The sequence below is a fragment of the Leptodactylus fuscus genome, chromosome 1 (genome assembly GCF_031893055.1).
Source record: "Leptodactylus fuscus isolate aLepFus1 chromosome 1, aLepFus1.hap2, whole genome shotgun sequence".
Lineage (NCBI taxonomy): Eukaryota > Metazoa > Chordata > Amphibia > Anura > Leptodactylidae > Leptodactylus > Leptodactylus fuscus.
The window spans coordinates 153,113,498-153,139,706 of record NC_134265.1 but is presented as its reverse complement, the minus strand read 5'-3'; the positions used below and the strand labels follow the sequence as shown (position 1 = coordinate 153,139,706).

General features: G+C 43.9%; 1 protein-coding gene across 2 annotated transcripts in view; it reads right to left on the bottom strand.

Annotated features, from left to right (window-relative positions):
- TRPM3 (transient receptor potential cation channel subfamily M member 3) overlaps nucleotides 1–26,209 on the bottom strand; it is a 389,792-nt gene that overhangs the window by 91,916 nt on the left and 271,667 nt on the right. Inside the window, exons 16-18 of one of the 2 annotated variants that reach the window (XM_075278690.1) lie at nucleotides 20,730–20,958; nucleotides 3,681–3,848; nucleotides 2,980–3,060 (exon numbers count right to left, since the gene is read on the bottom strand). In XM_075278690.1, the coding sequence (XP_075134791.1) occupies nucleotides 2,980–3,060; nucleotides 3,681–3,848; nucleotides 20,730–20,958 (478 nt within the window). The remainder of the gene's footprint in view (nucleotides 1–2,979; nucleotides 3,061–3,680; nucleotides 3,849–20,729; nucleotides 20,959–26,209) is intronic. The other variant, XM_075278698.1, reaches the window with a different exon arrangement.

Here is a 26,209-nt window from a genome sequence, read left to right as displayed (position 1 = left end):
AGAGCATTAACATACCAACTGACCTCTATCTTTAAAGGGTTACAGGGGCTCTATCAGCAAAATCATGCTGCTAGAGCCCCACATATGCGTGAATAGCCTTTAAAAAGGCTGTTCAGGCACTGCTAAAGTTATATTAAACTACCCCACCGTTTTAAAATAAAACTCTAAAAAAGAATGTTAAACTTATCTATCATGCACGGTGGGCGGGCATTCAGGGTCCGACGTCATCTTCAGCCACGCCTCCTCTTCCAGAGATGTCTTCGGGTCCCATCTTCCTCCTTGCTACTAGCAAGGCTATTCACGCATATGTGGGGCTCTATCAGCATAATTTTGATAGAGCCCCTTTAATAGCCTATGCTGCACTATAAAGGCAAAAAAAATGGTGGAGTGCTTCTTAAACTAGGTTTTAAGTTTTAAAATATTTAATGGTAGCATAGTGTATATGACTTTAGAATTTGTAAGAATTTCTTTCAGCTTTCAGGTTAACTGTACAATATTCTTGTGAATATAGCCTATGGCATCTCTAGTAAACACTATTCATGAATTTCTATAGGAACTTACCATGTATAAATACGGGTGATGGATTGAGTTTGCTTTGCTGTATAACCTTTGGATTCTCTCTGTCATCCTGCATGCTAGAGTTCTTGTCTTTTGACAACATTTCCTGTCTGTTTTGGTTTGTTGTGTTGTGTTGAATAATATTAACCATTATCGTGTAATTGAATAGTTTACAGTAAACATTGATTGCATTGGTTTTTTTCAATTTTGCACTGAATGAAAATTCTGACAAGTATTATTCTTTAAAAATGAGCTTTGTGTTGAGCTGAAAGGGGTCCGCGCATTTCATTAATTCTAATTACCGCCTGACACATCCCAGTATAACAGAATCTAAATTGTAAATCAGCCTGGAGCTCCATTCACAGCAAATGTCCTGATTCCACCTTAAAGGAAGATTTGTACTTTTACATTTAATTTCAGTGGTAACAAGGAAAATATGGAAGCAAGAAAAAATAAGGTCTTCCGCCAAACTCCAGGGCCAAGCATTGCGTTTCACCCACATTTTGCTCCTGGTTTTGGCACTGACACCAAAGCAAGGATATTTTTAGCACTGCTAATTTCAAATCGGCACTGAAAAGCCTGTATTGTAGTTCATGCAATGGGAGGCGGAAAACATTGGAGGGGAAAGAGAAGTAAAAAATATTTGTTGAAAATGAGGCAGCAACCAAGAAGCAGAAAAAAAGTGTGAACCTTAGCTGTCTGATTATGCTAATAGCTCAAATAGGGACTGTATGGCCAAAAAGTACTGGGACACCTGCTCTTTATACCTACAGGAGCTTTCATAATGGATTCTAAATCCATGGCCTTTGATTCATGGATTCTAAATCCATAGGCATTGAGTTGAACCACCTTTTCAATTATGGCTTAAGGGATCTTGCTTTTTTCACTGGGGCACAGTCATGATGGAACAGAAAAGGGCCTTCTCCAAACTGTTCCCACAAATTGGTATGCTGAAGCTTTAACATTTCACTGGTCCTAAGAGACTTGGGCCAACCCCTAAAAAAACAATCTTAAAGCATTATCCTTCTTCTACCAAAATTTACACTTAACAGATCAGTCAGGTAGATAACATTGTCCTGGCAGTCATGGACTCATCACACCACACGTGTATTATCACTACTCCATTACCAAGTGGTGGCATGATTTACACCACTCCATCCAAAGCCATTGTGTATGGGGATGTAACTCTTGCATGCATCTTCTTAGCCATGGAATCCCATGCCATGAAGCTTCAGTTGCTCAAGTTTTGTGCTAATATTAGTGTCAGAGGAAGTTTGAAACTCTGCAGTCATTTAGTCATCATAGCATTGGCAAAGTTTATGTACTAAGCTCCTCAGCACTTGCTCTGTAACTTTACAGGGTCTGTTGCTTCATGGCTGAGTTGCTGTGAATCCTAAACACTTTTCAATACACCATACTGTTGATTGTGGAATATCTAGCAGGTAAGAAATTCTAACTTGTTGCATAAGTAACATGTTAGATTACGAGCCGGAGCCTCTGCTGCGATGCATGGAGGATGCTGGCCCGCTCTGCTTCCTGCGCTTTGTCCGGCGATTCCAGTCCCTGGAGGGAGAGGACCAGAACCTCTGCAATAGTCTGCGGGGGTTGCCGGTCTCCTCCTGGGACCGGAAACAGCATTTCTGCTGGTTATTCAGTTCTGTGGGGATCAGCTCACCCTGCACTCCTATTCTTGCCTGTTCTGCCTTTCCCTGCCTTCCTGTTGTGGCCTCCTTGTATGACCCTGCTTGCCTCCTAGACCACCTCTTCTTGACCTATGATTCTGATAGCTCGTGACCTCCAATGTATGACCCAGCTTTCCTGAAGACTACCTCTCCTTGATTTGCGGCTTGATACCTTGTGACTTCCAGTGTATGACCCAGCCTGTCTGTTTACTCTTCTGCTGTACCCTCTGTTACCTTGTTACCTCCAGTGTATGACCCAGCTTGTTCTACTACGTCCTGACTATCCCTGGATCCTGTGTGACCTCCTGAAAAGGGGTTTCATATGTCAATCTCGATGTGCCAGAGTGATATACACCTAATTTAATATATGCCTATGCCTCTCAATAAATTAGGTGAATTTCTTTCCCTCTATGTGCCAGCAGCAGGAAGAGATTTGAGCTATATTTTATAACAATTTCTGGCAGAAGCTATAGTAAAAATGTAAGACCATGTTACATTAATTATTCAAAATGTTTTGTTGATCAAATTTCATATAAAAGATCAATATTCAGTTTTGAAAAAGTAATAACAACATCAATTTTCCATATGGTAGAGGATGGGAAAAAGATAAGGATGTGTAATGAATTGATTAATATCACTAGAACACTGGGGAGGGGAGTGAAGGAATGATACAAGGAATTAAGGCAGTTATCCATCCTGCTCACCCTTTGGTAAGGACTTTGGGTTTCCAAGTACTTACAGCATCTAATTTTGTCTTGAAGTCCACCATTCTTTCTTGAATTGTTTCCTCAGGTGGGCGATTCCACACCCTCACCACTCCCTGTGTAAAAAAGTTGTGTTTTAAACTGCCCATCCCTTTAATTTATACTGCACTTATTATCCTTCACGTAGTAATGTCAATATCTCCACTTGCATAAAAACGTAATTTTGTCTGGGGTAGATGTTTAACAAAAGGAGTCATTCAAAGCTAAAGTAGGAATATGGTAACTCATTCATAGGGTAAGCATACAGAATGTATACAGCTGGGGGTCGGGAAACGTTATGACATTTAGAGTCATTCACAAATTAATTCACATTGTGAATTATTCTGCTAAAAAATGTACAAAATACGTATATAATCTCATGATAAGATTTCTAAGATGTTATAAAGCGCTATTTCAATGCATGAAAGGGAATGAATTCAAGACACAGACAGTAAAGGAATCACTATTAGAAGCATACAAGACAATCTGCTTTGAAAAGGGTATTTGTAGACTTCAAGGAGTTCAAGGAGAGAAGTGAGGGACTGAGCAGGATGGTTAAGTGTAGATGAGATGGGACATGTAGGTAAGGTGACTGAACACGGGATATGTGGCAACTTTTATCTTGATTAACCCTTTATTAAATATCTAGGGATGATATATTCTAAACAGGTGTCTGCTTGTAATGACTCATTCATACCGTCAGCTCCATGTCATCATCTTCTTTTTCTTTCACAGTCTTGTCTGGCTCCTCTACTTCTTTTTCCTGCAGGTCTATTTCATTTGCCTGGGACATGTATGGCATCTCATCTTTGTTTTTGAACTCTAGACTCAAAATTGAAGGAGGAAGTAGAATTCCTAAAATCACCTAAAATGAAAAACATAGCAATGGTAAGTACAAAATGGCAAAATGGCTGAATAATGAAATAATAAAATACATTGAAAAAGTGTAACATCTCTGCCTGTTCGGGTCTCTGCGCCACCCTCTGCTCGCATGCTGCGTTGCAGGAGGCGTGTGCAGTTTGATAACTTGCTTAGAGTTTTTGGTTCCATTGTCTGAACACTGTCCTATTCCTTCACCTTTGTTAATTGATTTTCCACCACACCCGTCGCCTTCACCTTCATTTCCCTCTGCTCCTCTAAGAGTTAAGTTTTGTTTTTCCCTGTAATTGACAGCCTGCCTTCCTATCAGGTTCAGGGTGGGTTCTTCCTCCCTATTTATTCTTGGCTCACATTCACATTGATGCTTTCTATTGCTTTGTGCGTGCTGGCTTTTTCTCTTTCTGTTTATTCGTGTATTCTGATTCTTGACCTCCAGCTTTCCCTATTGGCTACTCTTTTGGATATCGATTTTGACACTGCTTTGCTCGACTGTTACTGAACCCTGGCTAGCTGACTTCCCTTTGTTGTGTTGTCATGTCTGCTTTTTTTGTGTCACCTATATAGGTAGGGATCGTCTCCAAGTTGTCACCTATCACTTAGGATAGGACCGGCAAGCAGAAAGGGACAGTGGGGGGTTTGAGACCAGGGCTCACTGTCTCTTGTGCCCCTTCCTCCAGGGTTCAGCAGCTACTGGGGAATTGTTGTCCTGGCAATTCCCTAACAACAAGTTTTGTAAAATATTAAGACATTCTTATTAAAGAGTTAATATTGTTGAGCAAGAATATTCCAAAGATATATGAAAACAAAAGATTAGAAATTCAGAGATTTACAATATTTGCATTATATTTAAGAAGGCACATAACTAAGGTGGTGCATTCATTCAGACCCAGGTCATAATGACTGAGGGTCTCCACTGGCTTCTTGACTACATATGAAGGCACCAGAACTATATGAAAGGGGCTCTATCAGCAAAATGTTGCTGTATGAGCCCCACATATGCATGAATAGCCTTTAAAAAGGCTATTCAGGCACCACTAATCTTATTTTAAACCCCTGTCCTGTTTAAAAAAAATAAAATAAAAACATATAGGTAAATCATACCTGAACGTGCACCGACGTCATCTTCTGGCATGCCTACCTCTTCTTTCGGCGATGCCCTCCGGTTCTGGCTCTTCCCGGCTTCATCTTTATCTTCTTCCGGCAGTTCAAATCCGACTGGTTGAAATCCGGCGCGTGCGCAGTACTACTCCCTCTGGAGCTACTGCACACACTCCGGCGGCACTGCCATTGAGAAAAATGGCACCGGAGTTTGTGCAGTAGCTCCGGAGGGAGCGCTACTGTGCATGCGCCGGATTTCAACCAATTGGATTTGAACTGCTGGAAGAGGATGAAGATGAAGCTGGGAAGAGCCAGGACCGGAGGGCGTCGCCGAAAGAAGAAAGAAGAGGTAGGTGTGCCAGAAGTTGATGCCGGATTGTGCACGACTGTCCCCCGTGCATGCAAAGGTATGATTTACATATATGTTTTTATAGTTCTATTTTAAAATGGGACGGGGGTTTAACCCCTTCCCGCCGATGGCATTTTTTGATTTTCGTTTTTCGTTTTTGACTCCCCTCCTTCTAAACCCCATAACTTTTTTATTTCTCCGCTCCCAGAGCCATATGAGGTCTTAATTTTTGCGGGACAAATTTTTCTTCATGATGCTACCATTAATTATTCTATATAATGTACTGGGAAGCAGGAAAAAAATTCAGAATGGGGTGGATTTGAAGAAAAAATGCATTTCTGCGACTTTCTTACGGGCTTTGGTTTTACGGCGTTCACTGTGCAGCTAAAATGACATGTCCCCTATATTCTGTGTTTCGTTACGGTTCCAGGGATACCAAATTTATATGGTTTTATTTACATTTTGACCCCTAAAAAAAATTCCAAAACTGTGTTAATTTTTTTTTTTCTAAAAGTCGCCATATTCCGACGGCTGTAACTTTTTTATACGTAAGTGTACGGGGATGCATAGGGCGTCTTTTTTTGTGGGGTCGGGTGTACTTTTTAGTTCTACCATTTTCGGGAAATGTTACTGCTTTGATCACTTTGTATTCAAATTTTTATCAGAATCAAAACAGTGAAAAAACGGCGGTTTGGCACTTTCGACTATTTTTACCGCTACGGCGTTTACCGAACAGGAAAAATATTTTTAAAGATTTGTAGAGCGGGCGATTTCGGACGCGGGGATACCTAACATGTATATGTTTCACAGTTTTTAACTACTTTTATATGTGTTCTAGGGAAAGGGGGGTGATTTGAACTTTTAATTCTTTTTATATTTTTTTATATTTTTTTTTAACTTTTTTTTTTTTTTTTTTTTTGCATTTATTAGACCCCCTAGGGGTGTTGAACCCCAGGGGGTCTGATCACTAATGCAATGCATTACAATGCTAATGCATTGCAATGCATTGCAAAAAAGCATCCTTTCTTTTGCAGGCTGCATAGACCAGCCTGCAAAAGAGAGGCTTTGCAGACAAGCCTGGGAGCCTGTACAAGGCTACCGGCTGTCATGGCAACGGGACGTCAGCCCTGGAGCATGCTCCAGGAGCCAGCGATCCCTGCCAAAATGGCGGCGCCCATGCGCCGCCGGGAAAATGGCGCCTCCGGCGCCTTTGACCGCGGCGCCGGAGGGGTTAATGCCTCCAATCGGCCCGGGGACCGATCGGAGGCATTAGAGCCGGTTGTCTACTGCTTAAAGCAGTAGACACCCGGCGGCTATGGCGGCCGCCCGGCTCCCGGGCGGTCGCCATAGATACAGACCCGACATGCGCCGTACTATTACGGCGCATGTCGGGAAGGGGTTAAAATAAGATTAGCAGTGCCTGAATAGCCTTTTTAAAGGCTATTCATGCATATGTGGGGCTCGTACAGCAAAATTTTGCTGATAGAGCCCCTTTAAGGGTTAAAGATTTCTGGTAAAGATTTGGTGCTTTAAGTTATGCCTTTGCATTTGAGGGTCATAATTCAATCATGCATGATCATTTTCTACAAAGCAAATTGCAGTTTGCAAATATGATATTAATAATATGATTATTAGTATAATCATTTTTACTTAACCCCATTTCGTTGCAGCTATATTTTTATTTCCCTTTTTTTTTTAATAAACAAAAAGCCCCTCAAATCTCAAAAGCCTAACTTTTTTTCTGTTCAAATAAACTTGTGTGAGGGCTTATTTTTTGTGGGAAAAATAATATTTTGTAATACCATTTAATAAAATTTCCAAAAGATATACTGAAAAACTGGGAAAGAAATTCAGAATGGGGTGGATTTAGAGAAAAACTGAATCTGTGCTTATTTCTTATGAGTTTTTGTTTTTATGGAACTAATTATATGTTCTTTATATTATTGGGCTTGGCATGAGCACAACAATATATATCTATATAGTTTTTGCAGTGCTTTAATACCTTTGCAAAAATTTAAAACTTTGAAAAACGCAAAAAATTTATTAAGTTGACATATTCTGACTTTTTTTTTAGAACTACAGCATTGATTGTATGGATTAAATATTTTTATAAATTGGGCATTTTTAGACACAGAGGTGCGCAATATGTTTATCTATACTGACAAGGAAAAGAGTAACAATGTTTTGACTTTCATGCTCCATATCTCACCATCCACTACATATTTGAATGTGAGACTACCATCATTTTATAGTGAATCATCTTGACTATCTCATACATACATTAACATATGATTAGTTATGCAGATTCTTGTCATGTATCAGCATTGTTACTGGAAATCTAAATTTAAATTTTTATTTGGGTATTTTGTAAATCCACCTTTGGCTTTCAACACTGTCTGATGCCTTCTGGGCATGCTCTCAATCAGATTCAAGCATGTCTCGACTGAAATCTGGTTCCAGTTCTCTTCTACACTTTCCCAATTTTGATACCTGGGGTAATCCACTTGTGAAGGATATCGCTTCACCAAAGTCACTTTGGCACACTTGGCGATCACCCTTTTTCCTTACTTTCCACTTGTGCCCCGCAAGTCTGTCCAGGTCTTATAGGATAATACGAAACAAGCTTTAAAAATGTTATATATTTATTAACCCAAGTGGGTTGGTACTAGCCACTAACATATACAGAAATACATATTAGTGGATGAGAAGGAAATATGGTTAAAAAGCACAATACAATACATAAAATTAAAGGGGGATAACAGATAGAAAAGGATCAATACCAACAAGAGTAGTTAGTGTTTGGGGCCAAATATTATAGTTGGTTCTCTGGGGCCTCGCTTCCAGGCCTCAGGGCACATGCTTTAGCTAGTAAGGAGCTTCTGTCTCCTAACATGGCTTCCAGAAGTAGAACTACCCTGTCTCCTTATGTCAGACAATATATTTCTCCCGAGTCTCCTCCCAGTGTGATGTCATTAGGGATAAAAGTCCCACCCCTATTCTTGAAATTAATAACTAAGAACAGTCATAATTCCTCACCAGATGATCATAGGGTCAGGCCAGTGGTATGATTGGGTTTGTGGTTTGGTCCCCATTATGTAGACACCAAGAATGACACCCAAATAAAATAGTCAGTAAAATAGTCAAACATTGGTGATTTATGACTCTCATCCCACTGGCAACTTAACTTGTCACATGTCCCAATTTTTATGTTGGCCTTATCACTTTTCTGAAAGAGGTTGCAGTGGAGGTTAGGCCGGGGCCACACGAGGCATAAACACTAGAGATGAGCGAACAGTGTTCTATCGAACTCATGTTCGATCGGATATTAGGCTGTTCGGCATGTTCGAATCGAATCGAACACCGCGTGGTAAAGTGCGCCATTACTCGATTCCCCTCCCACCTTCCCTGGCGCCTTTTTTGCTCCAATAACAGCGCAGGGTAGGTGGGACAGGAACTACGACACCGGTGACGTTGAAAAAAGTAGGCAAAACCCATTGGCTGCCGAAAACATGTGACCTCTAATTTAAAAGAACAGCGCCGCCCAGCTTCGCGTCATTCTGAGCTTGCAATTCACCGAGGACGGAGGTTTCCGTCCAGCTAGCTAGGGCTTAGATTCTGGGTAGGCAGGGACAGGCTAGGATAGGAAGGAGAAGACAACCAACAGCTCTTGTAAGAGCTAAATTCCAGGGAGAAGCTTGTCAGTGTAACGTGGCACTGACGGGCTCAATCGCCGCAACCCAGCTTTCCCAGGATCCTGAATGGAATACACTGTCAGTGTATTCCCGTATACCCGATATATACCCCGATACCCGTTCCAACGGTGTGCCCCCCCACCTTCACCCCAGAAATACCCTGCAAGTCCCCTAGCAATAGAATTGGGGCTATATACACCCACAATTTTTACTACTGGTATACAGTGCCATTGTCTGACTGGGAATTCAAAGAATATATTGGGAATACAAATACCCTCATTTCTTGCTACTGCCATATAGTGCCAGTTTCTGACTGGTAATTCAAAGAATATATTGGGGTTACGTGCACCCACAATTTTTACTACTGGTATACAGTGCCATTGTCTGACTGGGAATTCAAAGAGTATATTGGGAATACAAATACCCTCATTTCTTGCTACTGCCATATAGTGCCAGTTTCTGACTGGGAATTCAAAGAATATATTGGGGTTACGTGCACCCACAATTTTTACTACTGGTATACAGTGCCATTGTCTGACTGGGAATTCAAAGAATATATTGGGAATACAAATACCCTCATTTCTTGCTACTGCCATATAGTGCCAGTTTCTGACTGGGAATTCAAAGAATATATTGGGGTTACGTGCACCCACAATTTTTACTACTGGTATACAGTGCCATTGTCTGACTAGGAATTCAAAGAATATATTGGGGTTATAAATACCCTCATTTCTTGCTACTGCCATATAGTGCCAGTTTCTGACTGGTAATTCAAAGAATATATTGGGGTTACGTGCACCCACAATTTTTACTACTGGTATACAGTGCCATTGTCTGACTGGGAATTCAAAGAGTATATTGGGAATACAAATACCCTCATTTCTTGCTACTGCCATATAGTGCCAGTTTCTGACTGGGAATTCAAAGAATATATTGGGGTTACGTGCACCCACAATTTTTACTACTGGTATACAGTGCCATTGTCTGACTGGGAATTCAAAGAATATATTGGGGTTATAAATACCCTCATTTCTTGCTACTGCCATATAGTGCCAGTTTCTGACTGGTAATTCAAAGAATATATTGGGGTTACGTGCACCCACAATTTTTACTACTGGTATACAGTGCCATTGTCTGACTGGGAATTCAAAGAGTATATTGGGAATACAAATACCCTCATTTCTTGCTACTGCCATATAGTGCCAGTTTCTGACTGGTAATTCAAAGAATATATTGGGGTTACGTGCACCCACAATTTTTACTACTGGTATACAGTGCCATTGTCTGACTGGGAATTCAAAGAATATATTGGGGTTATAAATACCCTCATTTCTTGCTACTGCCATATAGTGCCAGTTTCTGACTGGTAATTCAAAGAATATATTGGGGTTACGTGCACCCACAATTTTTACTACTGGTATACAGTGCCATTGTCTGACTGGGAATTCAAAGAGTATATTGGGAATACAAATACCCTCATTTCTTGCTACTGCCATATAGTGCCAGTGTCTGACTGGGAATTCAAAGAATATATTGGGGTTACGTGCACCCACAATTTTTACTACTGGTATACAGTGCCATTGTCTGACTGGGAATTCAAAGAATATATTGGGGTTATAAATACCCTCATTTCTTGCTACTGCCATATAGTGCCAGTTTCTGACTGGTAATTCAAAGAATATATTGGGGTTACGTGCACCCACAATTTTTACTACTGGTATACAGTGCCATTGTCTGACTGGGAATTCAAAGAATATATTGGGAATACAAATACCCTCATTTCTTGCTACTGCCATATAGTGCCAGTTTCTGACTGGGAATTCAAAGAATATATTGGGGTTACGTGCACCCACAATTTTTACTACTGGTATACAGTGCCATTGTCTGACTGGGAATTCAAAGAATATATTGGGGTTATAAATACCCTCATTTCTTGCTACTGCCATATAGTGCCAGTTTCTGACTGGTAATTCAAAGAATATATTGGGGTTACGTGCACCCACAATTTTTACTACTGGTATACAGTGCCATTGTCTGACTGGGAATTCAAAGAGTATATTGGGAATACAAATACCCTCATTTCTTGCTACTGCCATATAGTGCCAGTTTCTGACTGGGAATTCAAAGAATATATTGGGGTTACGTGCACCCACAATTTTTACTACTGGTATACAGTGCCATTGTCTGACTGGGAATTCAAAGAATATATTGGGGTTATAAATACCCTCATTTCTTGCTACTGCCATATAGTGCCAGTTTCTGACTGGTAATTCAAAGAATATATTGGGGTTACGTGCACCCACAATTTTTACTACTGGTATACAGTGCCATTGTCTGACTGGGAATTCAAAGAGTATATTGGGAATACAAATACCCTCATTTCTTGCTACTGCCATATAGTGCCAGTTTCTGACTGGTAATTCAAAGAATATATTGGGGTTACGTGCACCCACAATTTTTACTACTGGTATACAGTGCCATTGTCTGACTGGGAATTCAAAGAATATATTGGGGTTATAAATACCCTCATTTCTTGCTACTGCCATATAGTGCCAGTTTCTGACTGGTAATTCAAAGAATATATTGGGGTTACGTGCACCCACAATTTTTACTACTGGTATACAGTGCCATTGTCTGACTGGGAATTCAAAGAGTATATTGGGAATACAAATACCCTCATTTCTTGCTACTGCCATATAGTGCCAGTGTCTGACTGGGAATTCAAAGAATATATTGGGGTTACGTGCACCCACAATTTTTACTACTGGTATACAGTGCCATTGTCTGACTGGGAATTCAAAGAATATATTGGGGTTATAAATACCCTCATTTCTTGCTACTGCCATATAGTGCCAGTTTCTGACTGGTAATTCAAAGAATATATTGGGGTTACGTGCACCCACAATTTTTACTACTGGTATACAGTGCCATTGTCTGACTGGGAATTCAAAGAGTATATTGGGAATACAAATACCCTCATTTCTTGCTACTGCCATATAGTGCCAGTGTCTGACTGGGAATTCAAAGAATATATTGGGGTTACGTGCACCCACAATTTTTACTACTGGTATACAGTGCCATTGTCTGACTGGGAATTCAAAGAATATATTGGGGTTATAAATACCCTCATTTCTTGCTACTGCCATATAGTGCCAGTTTCTGACTGGTAATTCAAAGAATATATTGGGGTTACGTGCACCCACAATTTTTACTACTGGTATACAGTGCCATTGTCTGACTGGGAATTCAAAGAGTATATTGGGAATACAAATACCCTCATTTCTTGCTACTGCCATATAGTGCCAGTTTCTGACTGGTAATTCAAAGAATATATTGGGGTTACGTGCACCCACAATTTTTACTACTGGTATACAGTGCCATTGTCTGACTGGGAATTCAAAGAATATATTGGGGTTATAAATACCCTCATTTCTTGCTACTGCCATATAGTGCCAGTTTCTGACTGGTAATTCAAAGAATATATTGGGGTTACGTGCACCCACAATTTTTACTACTGGTATACAGTGCCATTGTCTGACTGGGAATTCAAAGAGTATATTGGGAATACAAATACCCTCATTTCTTGCTACTGCCATATAGTGCCAGTGTCTGACTGGGAATTCAAAGAATATATTGGGGTTACGTGCACCCACAATTTTTACTACTGGTATACAGTGCCATTGTCTGACTGGGAATTCAAAGAGTATATTGGGAATACAAATACCCTCATTTCTTGCTACTGCCATATAGTGCCAGTGTCTGACTGGGAATTCAAAGAATATATTGGGGTTACGTGCACCCACAATTTTTACTACTGGTATACAGTGCCAATTTCTAACTAGGAATTCAAAATGCGCAAGGCTCCCGGAAAGGGACGTGGACGAGGCCGTGGGCGAGGTCGGGGGAATGGTTCTGGGGAGCAAGGTAGCAGTGAAGCCACAGGGCGTCCCGTGCCTACTCCTGTGGGGCAGCAAGCATTGCGCCACTCCACAGTGCCAGGGTTGCTTGCCACATTAACTAAACTGCAGGGTACAAACCTTAGTAGGCCCGAGAACCAGGAACAGGTCTTGCAATGGCTGTCAGAGAACGCTTACAGCACATTGTCCAGCAGCCAGTCAGACTCTGCCTCCTCTCCTCCTATTACCCAACAGTCTTGTCTTCCTTCCTCCCAAAATTCCGAAGCTTTACAGAACAATAACCCAAACTGTCCCTGCTCCCCAGAGCTGTTCTCCGCTCCTTTCATTGTCCCTCAACCTGCCTCTCCACGTCACGATTCCACGAACCTAACAGAGGAGCATCTGTGTCCAGATGCTCAAACACTAGAGTCTCCTCCATCTCCGTTCGATTTGGTGGTGGATGACCAGCAACCCACCCTCATCGACGATGATGTGACGCAGTTGCCGTCAGGGCATCCAGTTGACTGGCGCATTGTGCGGGAGGAGGAGATGAGACAGGAGTTGGAAGAGGAAGTGGTGGATGATGAGGACACTGACCCGACCTGGACAGGGGGGATGTCAAGCGGGGAAAGTAGTGTGGATGTTGAGGCAGGTGCAGCACCAAAAAGGGTAGCTAGAGGCAGAGGCAGAGGTCAGCAGCTTAGGCGAAGCCAGGCCACACCCGGAATCTCCCAAGATGTTCCAGTTCGTACCCAGCCCCGAAAAACTCCCACCTCGAGGGCACGTTTCTCGAAGGTGTGGAGTTTTTTCAAGGAATGCGCCGAGGACAGATATAGTGTTGTCTGCACAATTTGCCTCTCGAAATTGATTAGGGGCTCTGAGAAGAGCAACCTGTCCACCACTTCAATGCGCCGTCATTTGGAATCCAAGCACTGGAATCAGTGGCAGGCAGCAACGGCAGGACAAAGGCCGCCTGCCGTTCACGCCACTGCCACTGCCTCTGCCTCTGCCTCTGCCACTGCCACTGCTGACTGTGCTGGCGATGCACTCCAGAGGACGAGCCAGGACACCACTTCATCTGCCTCCGCCACTTTGTTGACTTCTACCTCATCCTCCCCTGGTCCTGTCTTATCTCCTTCTCCTGCACCATCAAAGGCACCATCAGGCGTTTCTTTACAACAACCCACCATCTCTCAGACATTGGAGCGGCGGCAGAAATACACTGCTAACCACCCACACGCGCAAGCCTTGAACGCCAACATCGCTAAACTGCTGGCCCAGGAGATGTTGGCGTTCCGGCTTGTTGAAACTCCCGCCTTCCTGGACCTGATGGCAACTGCGGCACCTCGCTATGCCGTCCCTAGCCGTCACTACTTCTCCCGGTGTGCCGTCCCCGCCTTGCACCAGCACGTGTCACTCAACATCAGGCGGGCCCTTAGTTCCGCGCTTTGCACAAAGGTCCACTTGACCACCGACGCGTGGACAAGTGCATGCGGACAGGGACGCTACATTTCACTGACGGCACACTGGGTGAATGTAGTTGAGGCTGGGACTGCTTCCCAAACTGGCCCGGTGTACCTCGTCTCCCCGCCTAACATTCCTGGCAGGGACACGAGAAGAACACCCCCCTCCTCCTCCTCCTCTACCGCCTCCTCCTCCGCCACCGCCTCCTCCTCCGCCACCGCCTCCTCCTCCGCTGTTAGATTGACCCCAGCTACGAGTTGGAAACGTTGCAGCACTGGCGTTGGTAGACGTCAGCAGGCTGTGCTGAAGCTGATCAGCTTGGGGGACAGACAGCACACTGCCTCCGAGGTGAGGGATGCCCTCCTCGATGAGACGGCAATATGGTTTGAGCCGCTGCACCTGGGCCCAGGCATGGTCGTTTGTGATAACGGCCGGAACCTGGTAGCAGCTCTGGAGCTTGCCGGACTCCAACATGTTCCATGCCTGGCCCACGTCTTCAACCTAGTGGTGCAACGTTTCCTAAAGAGCTACCCCAATGTTCCAGAGCTACTGGTGAAAGTGCGGCGCATGTGCGCCCACTTTCGCAAGTCGACAGTAGCCGCTGCTAGCTTAAAATCTCTCCAGCAACGCCTGCATGTGCCACAACACCGGCTTTTGTGCGACGTCCCCACACGCTGGAACTCAACGTTTCAGATGTTGAATAGAGTGGTTGAGCAGCAGAGACCTTTGATGGAATACCAGCTACAAAACCCTAGGGTGCCACAAAGTCAGCTGCCTCAGTTTCACATCCATGAGTGGCCATGGATGAGAGACCTTTGTGACATCCTACGGGTCTTTGAGGAGTCCACAAGGAGGGTGAGCTCTGAGGATGCGATGGTGAGCCTTACAATCCCGCTCTTGTGTGTTCTGAGAGAATCCCTGATTGACATCAGGGATAACTCAGATCACACAGAGGAGTTAGGGATAGCATCCGATCCGTCACAGCTGGAGAGTAGGTCCACACATCTGTCCGCTTCACTGCGTTTAATGGAGGAGGAGGAGGAGGAGGAGGAGGAAGAAGAGTTGTCCGATGATGTGATGGTGATACAGGAGGCTTCCGGGCAACTTCGAATCGTCCCATTGTTGCAGCGCGGATGGGTAGACATGGAGGATGAGGAGGAAATGGAGATTGAACTTTCCGGTGGGGCCAGAGGAGTCATGCCAACTAACACTGTGGCAGACATGGCTGAGTTCATGTTGGGGTGCTTTACAACCGACAAGCGTATTGTCAAAATCATGGAGGACAACCAGTACTGGATCTTTGCTATCCTTGACCCCCGGTATAAAAACAACATCTCGTCTTTTATTCCGGTAGAGGGGAGGGCCAATCGCATCAATGCTTGCCACAGGCAATTGGTGCAGAATATGATGAAGATGTTTCCAGCATGTGACAGTGGCGGCAGGGAGGGCAGTTCCTCCAGTAGGCAACCAAGTTCTCACCGGTCCACACAAACGAGGGGCACACTGTCTAAGGTCTGGGACACCTTGATGGCACCCCCTCGCCAAAGTGCCGCCACGGAGGGTCCTAGTGTCACCAGGCGTGAGAAGTATAGGCGCATGTTGCGGGAATACCTTTCCGACCACAGCCCTGTCCTCTCCGACCCCTCTGCGCCCTACACGTATTGGGTGTCGAAGTTGGACCTGTGGCTTGAACTTGCCCTATATGCCTTGGAGGTGCTGTCCTGTCCTGCCGCCAGCGTCCTATCTGAGAGGGTGTTCAGTGCAGCCGGTGGCATCATCACTGACAAGCGCACCCGTCTGTCAGCTGAGAGTGCCGACCGGCTCACTTTGATAAAAATGAACCACCACTGGATAGAGCCTTCATTTTTGTGCCCACCTGTGTAAAGCACCCCAACATGAAACTCCATATCTGTACTCAACCTCTCCAATTCCTCCGCATCCTCATACTCATCCACCATAAGCGTTGCACAATTCTGCTAATACTAGGCTCCCTCCAACATGATTTCCCCCAACTCTGCTGGTTAGAGGCTCCCTCCACCCTGATTTCCACCAACTCTGCTGGTTAGAGGCTCCCTCCACCCTGCTTTCCCACAACTCTGCTGGTTAGAGGCTCCTTCCACCATGAATTTGCCCAAACTGGGCTGTTTAGAGGCTCCCTCCACCATGAATTGGTCCAAACTGGGCTGGTTAGAGGCTCCCTCCACCATGAATTGGTCCAAACTGGGGTGGTTAGAGGCTCCCTCCACCATTAATTGGTCCAAACTGGGCTGGTTAGAGGCTCCCTCCACCATGAATTGGTCCAAACTGGGCTGGTTAGAGGCTCCCTCCACCATGAATTGGTCCAAACTGGGGTGGTTAGAGGCTCCCTCCACCATTAATTGGTCCAAACTGGGCTGGTTAGAGGCTCCCTCCACCATTAATTGGTCCAAACTGGGCTGGTTAGAGGCTCCCTCCACCATGAATTTGCCCAAACTGGGCTGTTTAGAGGCTCCCTCCACCATTAATTGGTCCAAACTGGGCTGGTTAGAGGCTCCCTCCACAATTAATTGGTCCAAACTGGGCTAATTAGAGGCTCCCTCCACCATGAATTGGTCCAAACTGGGTTTTTTAGAGGCTCCCTCCACCATGAATTTGCCCAAACTGGGCTGTTTAGAGGCTCCCTCCACCATGAATTGGTCCAAACTGGGCTGGTTAGAGGCTCCCTCCACCATGAATTTCCCAAAACTTGGCTGTTTAGAGGCTCCCTCCACCATTAATTGGTCCAAACTGGGCTGGTTAGAGGCTCCCTCCACCATGAATTGGTCCAAACTGGGGTTTTTAGAGGCTCCCTCCACCATGAATTGGTCCAAACTTGGCTGTTTAGAGGCTCCCTCCACCATGAATTGGTCCAAACTGGGCTGGTTAGAGGCTCCCTCCACCATGAATTGGTCCAAACTGGGTTTTTTAGAGGCTCCCTCCACCATGAATTTGCCCAAACTGGGCTGTTTAGAGGCTCCCTCCACCATGAATTGGTCCAAACTGGGTTTTTTAGAGGCTCCCTCCATCATGAATTGGTCCAAACTGGGCTGGTTAGAGGCTCCCTCCACCATGAATTGGTCCAAACTGGGGTGGTTAGAGGCTCCCTCCACCATTAATTGGTCCAAACTGGGCTGGTTAGAGGCTCCCTCCACCATTAATTGGTCCAAACTGGGCTGGTTAGAGGCTCCCTCCACCATGAATTTGCCCAAACTGGGCTGTTTAGAGGCTCCCTCCACCATTAATTGGTCCAAACTGGGCTGGTTAGAGGCTCCCTCCACAATTAATTGGTCCAAACTGGGCTAATTAGAGGCTCCCTCCACCATGAATTGGTCCAAACTGGGTTTTTTAGAGGCTCCCTCCACCATGAATTTGCCCAAACTGGGCTGTTTAGAGGCTCCCTCCACCATGAATTGGTCCAAACTGGGCTGGTTAGAGGCTCCCTCCACCATGAATTTCCCAAAACTTGGCTGTTTAGAGGCTCCCTCCACCATTAATTGGTCCAAACTGGGCTGGTTAGAGGCTCCCTCCACCATGAATTGGTCCAAACTGGGCTGGTTAGAGGCTCCCTCCACCATTAATTGGTCCAAACTGGGCTGGTTAGAGGCTCCCTCCACCATGAATTTGCCCAAACTGGGCTGGTTAGAGGCTCCCTCCACCATGAATTGGTCCAAACTGGGTTTTTTAGAGGCTCCCTCCACCATGAATTTGCCCAAACTGGGCTGGTTAGAGGCTCCCTCCACCATGAATTGGTCCAAACTGGGCTGGTTAGAGGCTCCCTCCACCATGAATTTGCCCAAACTGGGCTGTTTAGAGGCTCCCTCCACCATTAATTGGTCCAAACTGGGCTGGTTAGAGGCTCCCTCCACCATGAATTTGCCCAAACTGGGCTGTTTAGAGGCTCCCTCCACCATGAATTGGTCCAAACTGGGTTTTTTAGAGGCTCCCTCCACCATGAATTGGTCCAAACTGGGCTGGTTAGAGGCTCCCTCCACCATGAATTTCCCAAAACTTGGCTGTTTAGAGGCTCCCTCCACCATGAATTGGTCCAAACTGGGCTGGTTAGAGGCTCCCTCCACCATGAATTTCCCAAAACTTGGCTGTTTAGAGGCTCCCTCCACCATGAATTGGTCCAAACTGGGCTGGTTAGAGGCTCCCTCCACCATTAATTGGTCCAAACTGGGCTGGTTAGAGGCTCCCTCCACCATGAATTGGTCCAAACTGGGTTTTTTAGAGGCTCCCTCCACCATGAATTTGCCCAAACTGGGCTGTTTAGAGGCTCCCTCCACCATGAATTGGTTCAAACTGGGCTGGTTAGAGGCTCCCTCCACCATTAATTGGTCCAAACTGGGCTGGTTAGAGGCTCCCTCCACCATTAATTGGTCCAAACTGGGCTGGTTAGAGGCTCCCTCCACCATGAATTTGCCCAAACTGGGCTGGTTAGAGGCTCCCTCCACCATGAATTGGTCCAAACTGGGTTTTTTAGAGGCTCCCTCCACCATGAATTTGCCCAAACTGGGCTGGTTAGAGGCTCCCTCCACCATGAATTTGCCCAAACTGGGGTGTTTAGAGGCTCCCTCCACCATGAATTTGCCCAAACTCTGCTGGTTAGAGGCTCAATCCACCCTGATTTTCAAAACAAATGTTGGTGCCAACCTCAACTTACTACAAGGGCCAAATTCACTGCTGGTGACAAGCTCTCCTCACTGCAAGTGCCAAATACACATGTTTCAAGGTGTTTTCCTACTGTCAGAGAGGTGGTATTGAGTGTGTAAAGTGTGTAGTTGTTAGGCTGTGATGTTGGGGTAATAGAGGGTCTTTGGTGTGTTAGATGCCCCCAGACATGCTTCCCCTGCTGTCCCAGTGTCATTCCAGAGGTGTTGGCATCATTTCCTGGGGTGTCATAGTGGACTTGGTGACCCTCCAGACACGGATTTGGGTTTCCCCCTTAACGAGTATCTGTTCCCCATAGACTATAATGGGGTTCGAAACCCGTTCGAACACACGAACATTGAGCGGCTGTTCGAATCGAATTTCGAACCTCGAACATTTTAGTGTTCGCTCATCTCTAATAAACACCATGGAAAAAATGTAGCGTTTTACAGTCCTTGCAAAGTTGATAGGATTCTAGCAAACCGCTACATGGGGCCTTAGCCTTAAACAGTTCAGGGTGCCTAAACCCAGAATGTGGTGTGTACACTCATACAGCAGTGTCACATCAGTCTTTTCAGTATACAGGGTTTGGACAATAAAACCTATAAGTCATCTGAATTAAATCATCGTATAAAATAGATAAGACAAGACCAAAGAATTGTGCCATTGTGTGAATCTCATAGATTGTAAGCCTTTGCGGGCAGTGCCCTCTACCCCACTGTGCCAGTTGGTCATTGTTAGTATTATATCTCTCCTGTATATTTTGTGTACTGTATGTAACCCCCAAATGTAAAGCACCATGGAATTAATGGTTTTATATAAATAAACAATAATAAAATGTAGTAACCAATAGCAATCATTAAAAAAAGTACAGCACTGCTATATCTAGGTGACAACCACTCCAAGAACTGTAATACATTAGTAAGAATTCTAAAAGAACTAAGATATTTGCTTGTACTGTAGTTCATCAATTATATATGACAGCTGCTCTCTTGCTCACATGCCACTGTTATCTATAGCACTTTGCTTACTGCTTGGCAATGAGTGACCACACGTAGACACATCACACTCTAATTTCTGGTAACTTGTCAGAAAATCATGTCGTTCATAAAAAAAAAGCGAAATATCTTGCCATGCGCATACTGTATCTAGACATGTCCATACAGGTAAGGGAGCGTTCACACTACCGTCGGTGTCCGACATGTAGTGTCCGCTCAAAATCTGTCACGGACACTAGGAGTGGACACTAGATGTGTCCGTGACACCTGTCATTCACTTGAATGGGCATCGGGTACGTTCTTTTGCACTCCGTGCCCGTCCTTTCCTGTCCGCAAGAGAAGATGTCCGACTTCTCAAGCGGACAGAAGAACCCTGCATGCAGGGTTTTTCTGTCCGCTTGAGAAGTCTGACATCTTCTCTTGCGGACAGGAAAGGACGGGTTCTTCTGTCCGCTTGAGAAGTCGGACATCTTCTCTTGCGGACAGGAAAGGACGGGCACGGAGTGCAAAAGAACATACCCGATGCCCATTCAAGTGAATGACAGGTGTCACGGACACATCTAGTGTCCGCTCCTAGTGTCCGTGACAGATTTTGAGCGGACACTAGGAGCGGACACTACATGTCGGACACCGACGGTAGTGTGAACGCCCCCTAAGAATTGGCACTTCTGTACGTATACTTTGTCACATAATAATTCTAACCTTAAGACCAGAATTCTTTCGCATTCGAAGTCTGCCCATCCACATATCTGTCAGAAGCATTTGGCTGCATGTGTGAGCAATGAAGTCCCGATGCTTGGCTGCCACAGCAAGCTGCAGGCATGTGGCGTTGCTCCAATTCTTTAGCTCGTAGGTCAGCAGTTTCATTGCCAGCTGTTCGTCCTGCTTGTATGACTGGTCCAATAACTCCACTGCCAGCTGCCCAAACTCCCTGAAACATAATGCTCTTGTTTACTTATTACATTTAATCACAGAGGGCTTTCTTGTAAATTCCTGTTGTTACAGAGCTAGGAACAGGACACAAATGAAAACCGATTACAAGTACCTACAACAGACATTACACAGCCAGAATCAATGTGTAAGGAAAACTGAAGACAGTGTAGTACAGGAGGAGGCAACTTTGGGCACGCCAGCTGTTGTGAAGCTACTAGTCCACTATGCCTACTTGCCCTGCTCTTCATGGAACTCCCATAGATGTGAATGGAGCATACTGAGAGTTATAGTTTCACAGCCTGCTGAAGGTTGCCAATCTCTGGTGTGGTAAATAATCATACATCTCAAAAACATAAAAGTAAAGCATTTGCCCTATGATTTTATTTTTTGCATTTTGTCAGAAATATTTTAAATTCTAAAACAAAATGTAATAGAGGACAAAGTAAACAGAGCAGGAGTTTGCTACATATTCACAGTACAGTAAGGTCTCAAAGGGGTTGTCCCATCTCAAGGATCCTTTCTATACTGGTAGCTTATATAAATTGAAGACTTTTCCTAAATATATTGCTTTAGAAATGCTGCTTTGCATTACCATAACCGCAGACCTGTGAGATAGGATAAGTGACATCACTCACTGCTCTGCCAACAGGACAATCATTTCAGCTAATTGCAGTTTTGCTGATAAAGCTGAGAATGTTATCTCTCTATGTAAACACACAGATAACACGGAGTCTGTTCTCTACAAGCATCTGCATGTTATCTGATCTGCTTAAGTGTAATACTTCATAGTGTCCCATTCAGCAAGAGGTGTGTGTGTGTGTGTGTGTGGGGGGGGTAGAAATACAAGAAGTGAGAAGAACAGACAGCAGGCAAACCTCTGAAACAAGGAGACGGTAAAACCCCTTTAAAGGTCTGAATATTAAAGTAATGACCATGAAGACCAAGTCAACCAAAACAATAGATTTGGTTATTCCAAATGTCATTTTTGACTCATATATAAAATATTGTATAAATATTTATGCTGTATTCCAGTGTACACCAGTAAGGGGCCTCCACCCTTACTTCAGGTCCCCACATTGCATACTGTTTGCAGTGAACAATAGGTTATTTGTAGAGATGAACGAACGGTGTTCGATCGAATTGGTATTCGATTGAATATCAGGCTGTTCAAGGTATTCGATTCCAATCGAATATCATGCGGCAAACGCACTAAAAATTCGTATCCCCTCCCACCTTCCTTGGCGCTTTTTTTGCACCAATAACTGTGCAGGGGAGGTGGGACAGGAACTACCACAACGTAGGCATCGAAAAAAAATCAGAAAAAGTAATTGGCTGGCTAAATCAGGTGACCTCCACTTTATATGAATGGTGGATTTCAGATTTGGTTCATATGAGACTGTGAACTATGACAACTGAGACTGGGATAGATGTACAGGCAGGGTTAGGGAGCGTTCACACTACCGTCAGTGTCCGACAGGTAGTGTCCGCTGCTAATGTCCGTTCAGAATCTCGCACGAACATTAGCAGCGGACACTAGCTGTGTCCGTGACATTTTTCATTCATTTAAATGGAGATTGGGTGCGTTCTTTTACACTCCGTGCCTGTCCTTAGCTGTCCGTTCCTAAAGATATCTGACTTTTCAAGCGGACAGGAAAAACCTATCCCTGTCTCAGTCACATAGTTCACAGTCTCATATGAACCAAATCTGAAATCCACCATTCGTATAAAGTGGAGGTCACCTAGGAATTAGCTTTATTTAGGGGGGAATGTTACTCAAACAGCTGTTTGGGGCTCTATCTTGTGGCAGCTCATTATATGCTAGTCGGGATCCCTGTCAGCTTGCGTTATGCGGCAGCTGACTTTTTCTCATAAGAATGCATTGACCAGCATTGATTGGCCGAATGCCATACAGTGTACCGCATTCGGCCAATCAACACGGATTCTGTGGGAGGAGGCGGAGTCTAAGATTGGTGCACAGCAGTCTCCATTGTGGTCCGATCTCAGATGTAGAAGAGTTGACACAGCTCTGCTACATCTCAGGTATAGCAGAGTTGACACAGCGCTGCTACATCTCAGGTAGAGCAGAGTTGACACAGCGCTGCTACATCTCAGATGTAGCAAAGTTGACACAGCTCTGCTACATCTCAGGTATAGCAGAGTTGACACAGCGCTGCTACATGTTAGGTATAGCACAGTTGACACAGCGCTGCTACATCTCAGGTATAGCAGAGCTGAGCGGGAGCTGACTTTTTCCCATAGGAATGCATTGACCAGTGTTGATTGGCCGAATGTCATACAATGTACAGCATTTGGCCAATCAATGCTGGTTCTGCCGGAGGAGGCAGAGTCTAAGATTGGTCCACAGCAGTCTCCATTGTGGTCCGATCTCAGATGTATCAGAGTTGAGCGCACAGCTCTGCTACGCGTGGAGTTGTAGCAGTGCTGTGTCAACTCTGTTATACCTGAAATCGAACCACAATGGAGACTGCTGTGGACTGATCTTAGACTCTGTCTCCTGCGACAGAACCGGCGTTGATTGGCCGAATGCTGTACATTGTATGGCATTCGGCCAATCAACGCTGGTCAATGCATTCCTATGGGAAAAAGTCAGCTCCCGCATTATTAGTGGCGTAATACAGTGACTTGGGCATGTTAGATGCCCCCAGGCATGCTTCCCCTGCTGTCCCAGTTGCATTCCAGAGGTGTTGTCATCATTTGCTGAGGTGTCATAGTGGACTTGGTGACTCTTCTGAGTCTAATAGTGGTTTCCCCTGAAACAAAGCTTTTTCTCCATAGACTATAATGTGATTCGATATTCGTTCGAATAGTAAATATTGAGGGGCTATTCGAAACAAATATCGGATATTTCACTGTTCGCTCATCTCTAGTTATTTGTCATGTGCTGTCATTTTTCAATATGGTGAATGCAATATATAAGAAACACCTGCAGAATGCAAGTTTACGATCATGGGGTAAGCATCTGTCTTTCTTTTTCAGACACTTCTGTTAGGCTGAGGCTCCACATTGTGGAAACGCAGCTTTTTTACTACTGAAAAATGCAGAGAGAAAAGTTCTGCTTCCTGGACTTTTCTCTCCGCATTTTTTAAGCGAGTTTGAGGTTGGAAACCCAGAATGTAGAGCGAGCGCTAGAGTGAACCTGGCTTTACAAGATTTCTGGAAATGCGCTGTTTATCCAGTCTTTTATTCTGATTGCCAAATTTGGAGTTCTCCTTCTAGCTCATGGGACAGCCTCACCTAAATCAGGATAACAGGCTGAACTGGATGGATAAATGCCTTTTTTTCCACCTTGTTATGTTCCTATGTTACTTTTACTTGCTATACTATGTATAGTATGTGATCTACGAAAACAGACTGGATATTTTGATTATATTAAATAAAATCATTAACCTGGTTGAGCCCCAGTTATTACAGATTCCTAAAAGTGATAAAAATATAATCTGAAGTGACCACTATTTGTTATATAGATGTTCATCTACAATTTTTGCTGTTAAAGCAAAAACAATAACAGTTTAGGACAATTACAACTAGCAGCAAAGAATAATGTTAAATAGTGTTTATCAAGTTTAATCATTGTATAATGAAACATTATGCAACTATATACTTTGTTTATATATTCCTCATGCTTTTCTGATTTTTTACTTACATAGTAACATAAGTTGATAAGGTTGAAAAAAACACCCCTGGATAAAATGCTAGTGCTAAAGTGCATGATGGTGGTGGATACCATTTGCATTAGTCTCACTATCAACAGCATGAGTTAGTATTGTCACTTTAAGGGTGCCTTCACACAGAGTTACGCTCCGTGCTTTTTGTCCATTTTAAACGTGTAAAAATACACATGTAAAATGTAGTAAGCCATTGAGTTCAATGTTTTTTTTTCGTATAACGCGCGTCTAAAAAAAAGCCTCTGAACTCAATGGCTAACTACATTTTACACATGTATTTTTACATGTGTAAAATGGACAAAAATCACGGAGCGTAACTCCGTGTGAGGGCGCCCTTAGATCCACTTTGGCTGTTTTTACATATGTTGCAAATACACTTTATTCGTTTTTTGATGCCATCCTGCCATACTTTCATGTCGGTTGTTACTCCATGCTGTTGTTTACTAGGGATGTGCTGTTGATGTACTTGAATATTCTGATCCTCAGACAGTATCCTATTATTGTATGTTTTGGATCTAATTTATAACTATTTGTATTTGCATGACAAAGAAATTCAGGGAAATTTAATAACATTGGCATTTTATAAGTCAGTCTTAGTCAGTTCCCTGTATGGCATGAGATGTCTGGTCTAAGCCCACCGTGATCTCCGCTCTTCTCTGTTCTCTCTCATATAAAGTGTCAAATGGAGCACAGAGAGAACATCTTTGGCACAAAAAAAAAAAATGTCAGTGCTGTGGCATAGAGGGAATAGTACATTCCCCACCTGGATTTTTAACAGCATATGTTTGCACACAATGGTCCAGATTGTCTGAAAATAAGATGTATTGTAGTGATTTATGCAGTGATTTTTAGACTGTCTACTCTAAGTTTATACTACCATTTAGTTGGCATGCCCTCTTTTTCTGAGAAGCCACTATCTCATTTCAAACAAGTCAATCTAGAAAAATCTAAGCCCAAACTAGATGTGCCACATTGCACCAAGTTACACCATGTTTCTAGCCATATCCACAACAGTAAATCTCGACCATTGTTTGTAGGTAATATAGGCTTAAGACAAGTGTGTTGCCTTTTTGATCAAAATTCCAAGTCACAAATCTAATTCCCATAAGGATCCATGCACATGTCAACGGTGTGCCTTATTGATATGCTAGCCATGTACTTAATAGCTAGAACACACCGACTCATTATTTTTTATGGTCTGTGTAGGGGACAAATCTTAGGACAGGACATGTTCATGTTTGTTTTGTGGTCCGGGCGCATTGCATGAAATGATGGCTCAAAGGAAGCGACGGAGAGTATGTAAACATCATCTATGTGCCATTTGTGTCGTTTCCCATGGAACTGACGATGTACATATTTGTGTGCATGGAACTTTACTTGTGATATTTTAACTTAATAAACTCATCCAGACCCTTTGTGAACTTCCTGTGACATTGAGCTCCGTAGTCTCACTGCTTTTGCGCTAAAGAATCCCTGTCTGTCTATGTTAAATATTATTATATTACAATATTCATGGCATACATAAGGTTAATACTCTGCTAACTTCACTCTTCTATATTTTGG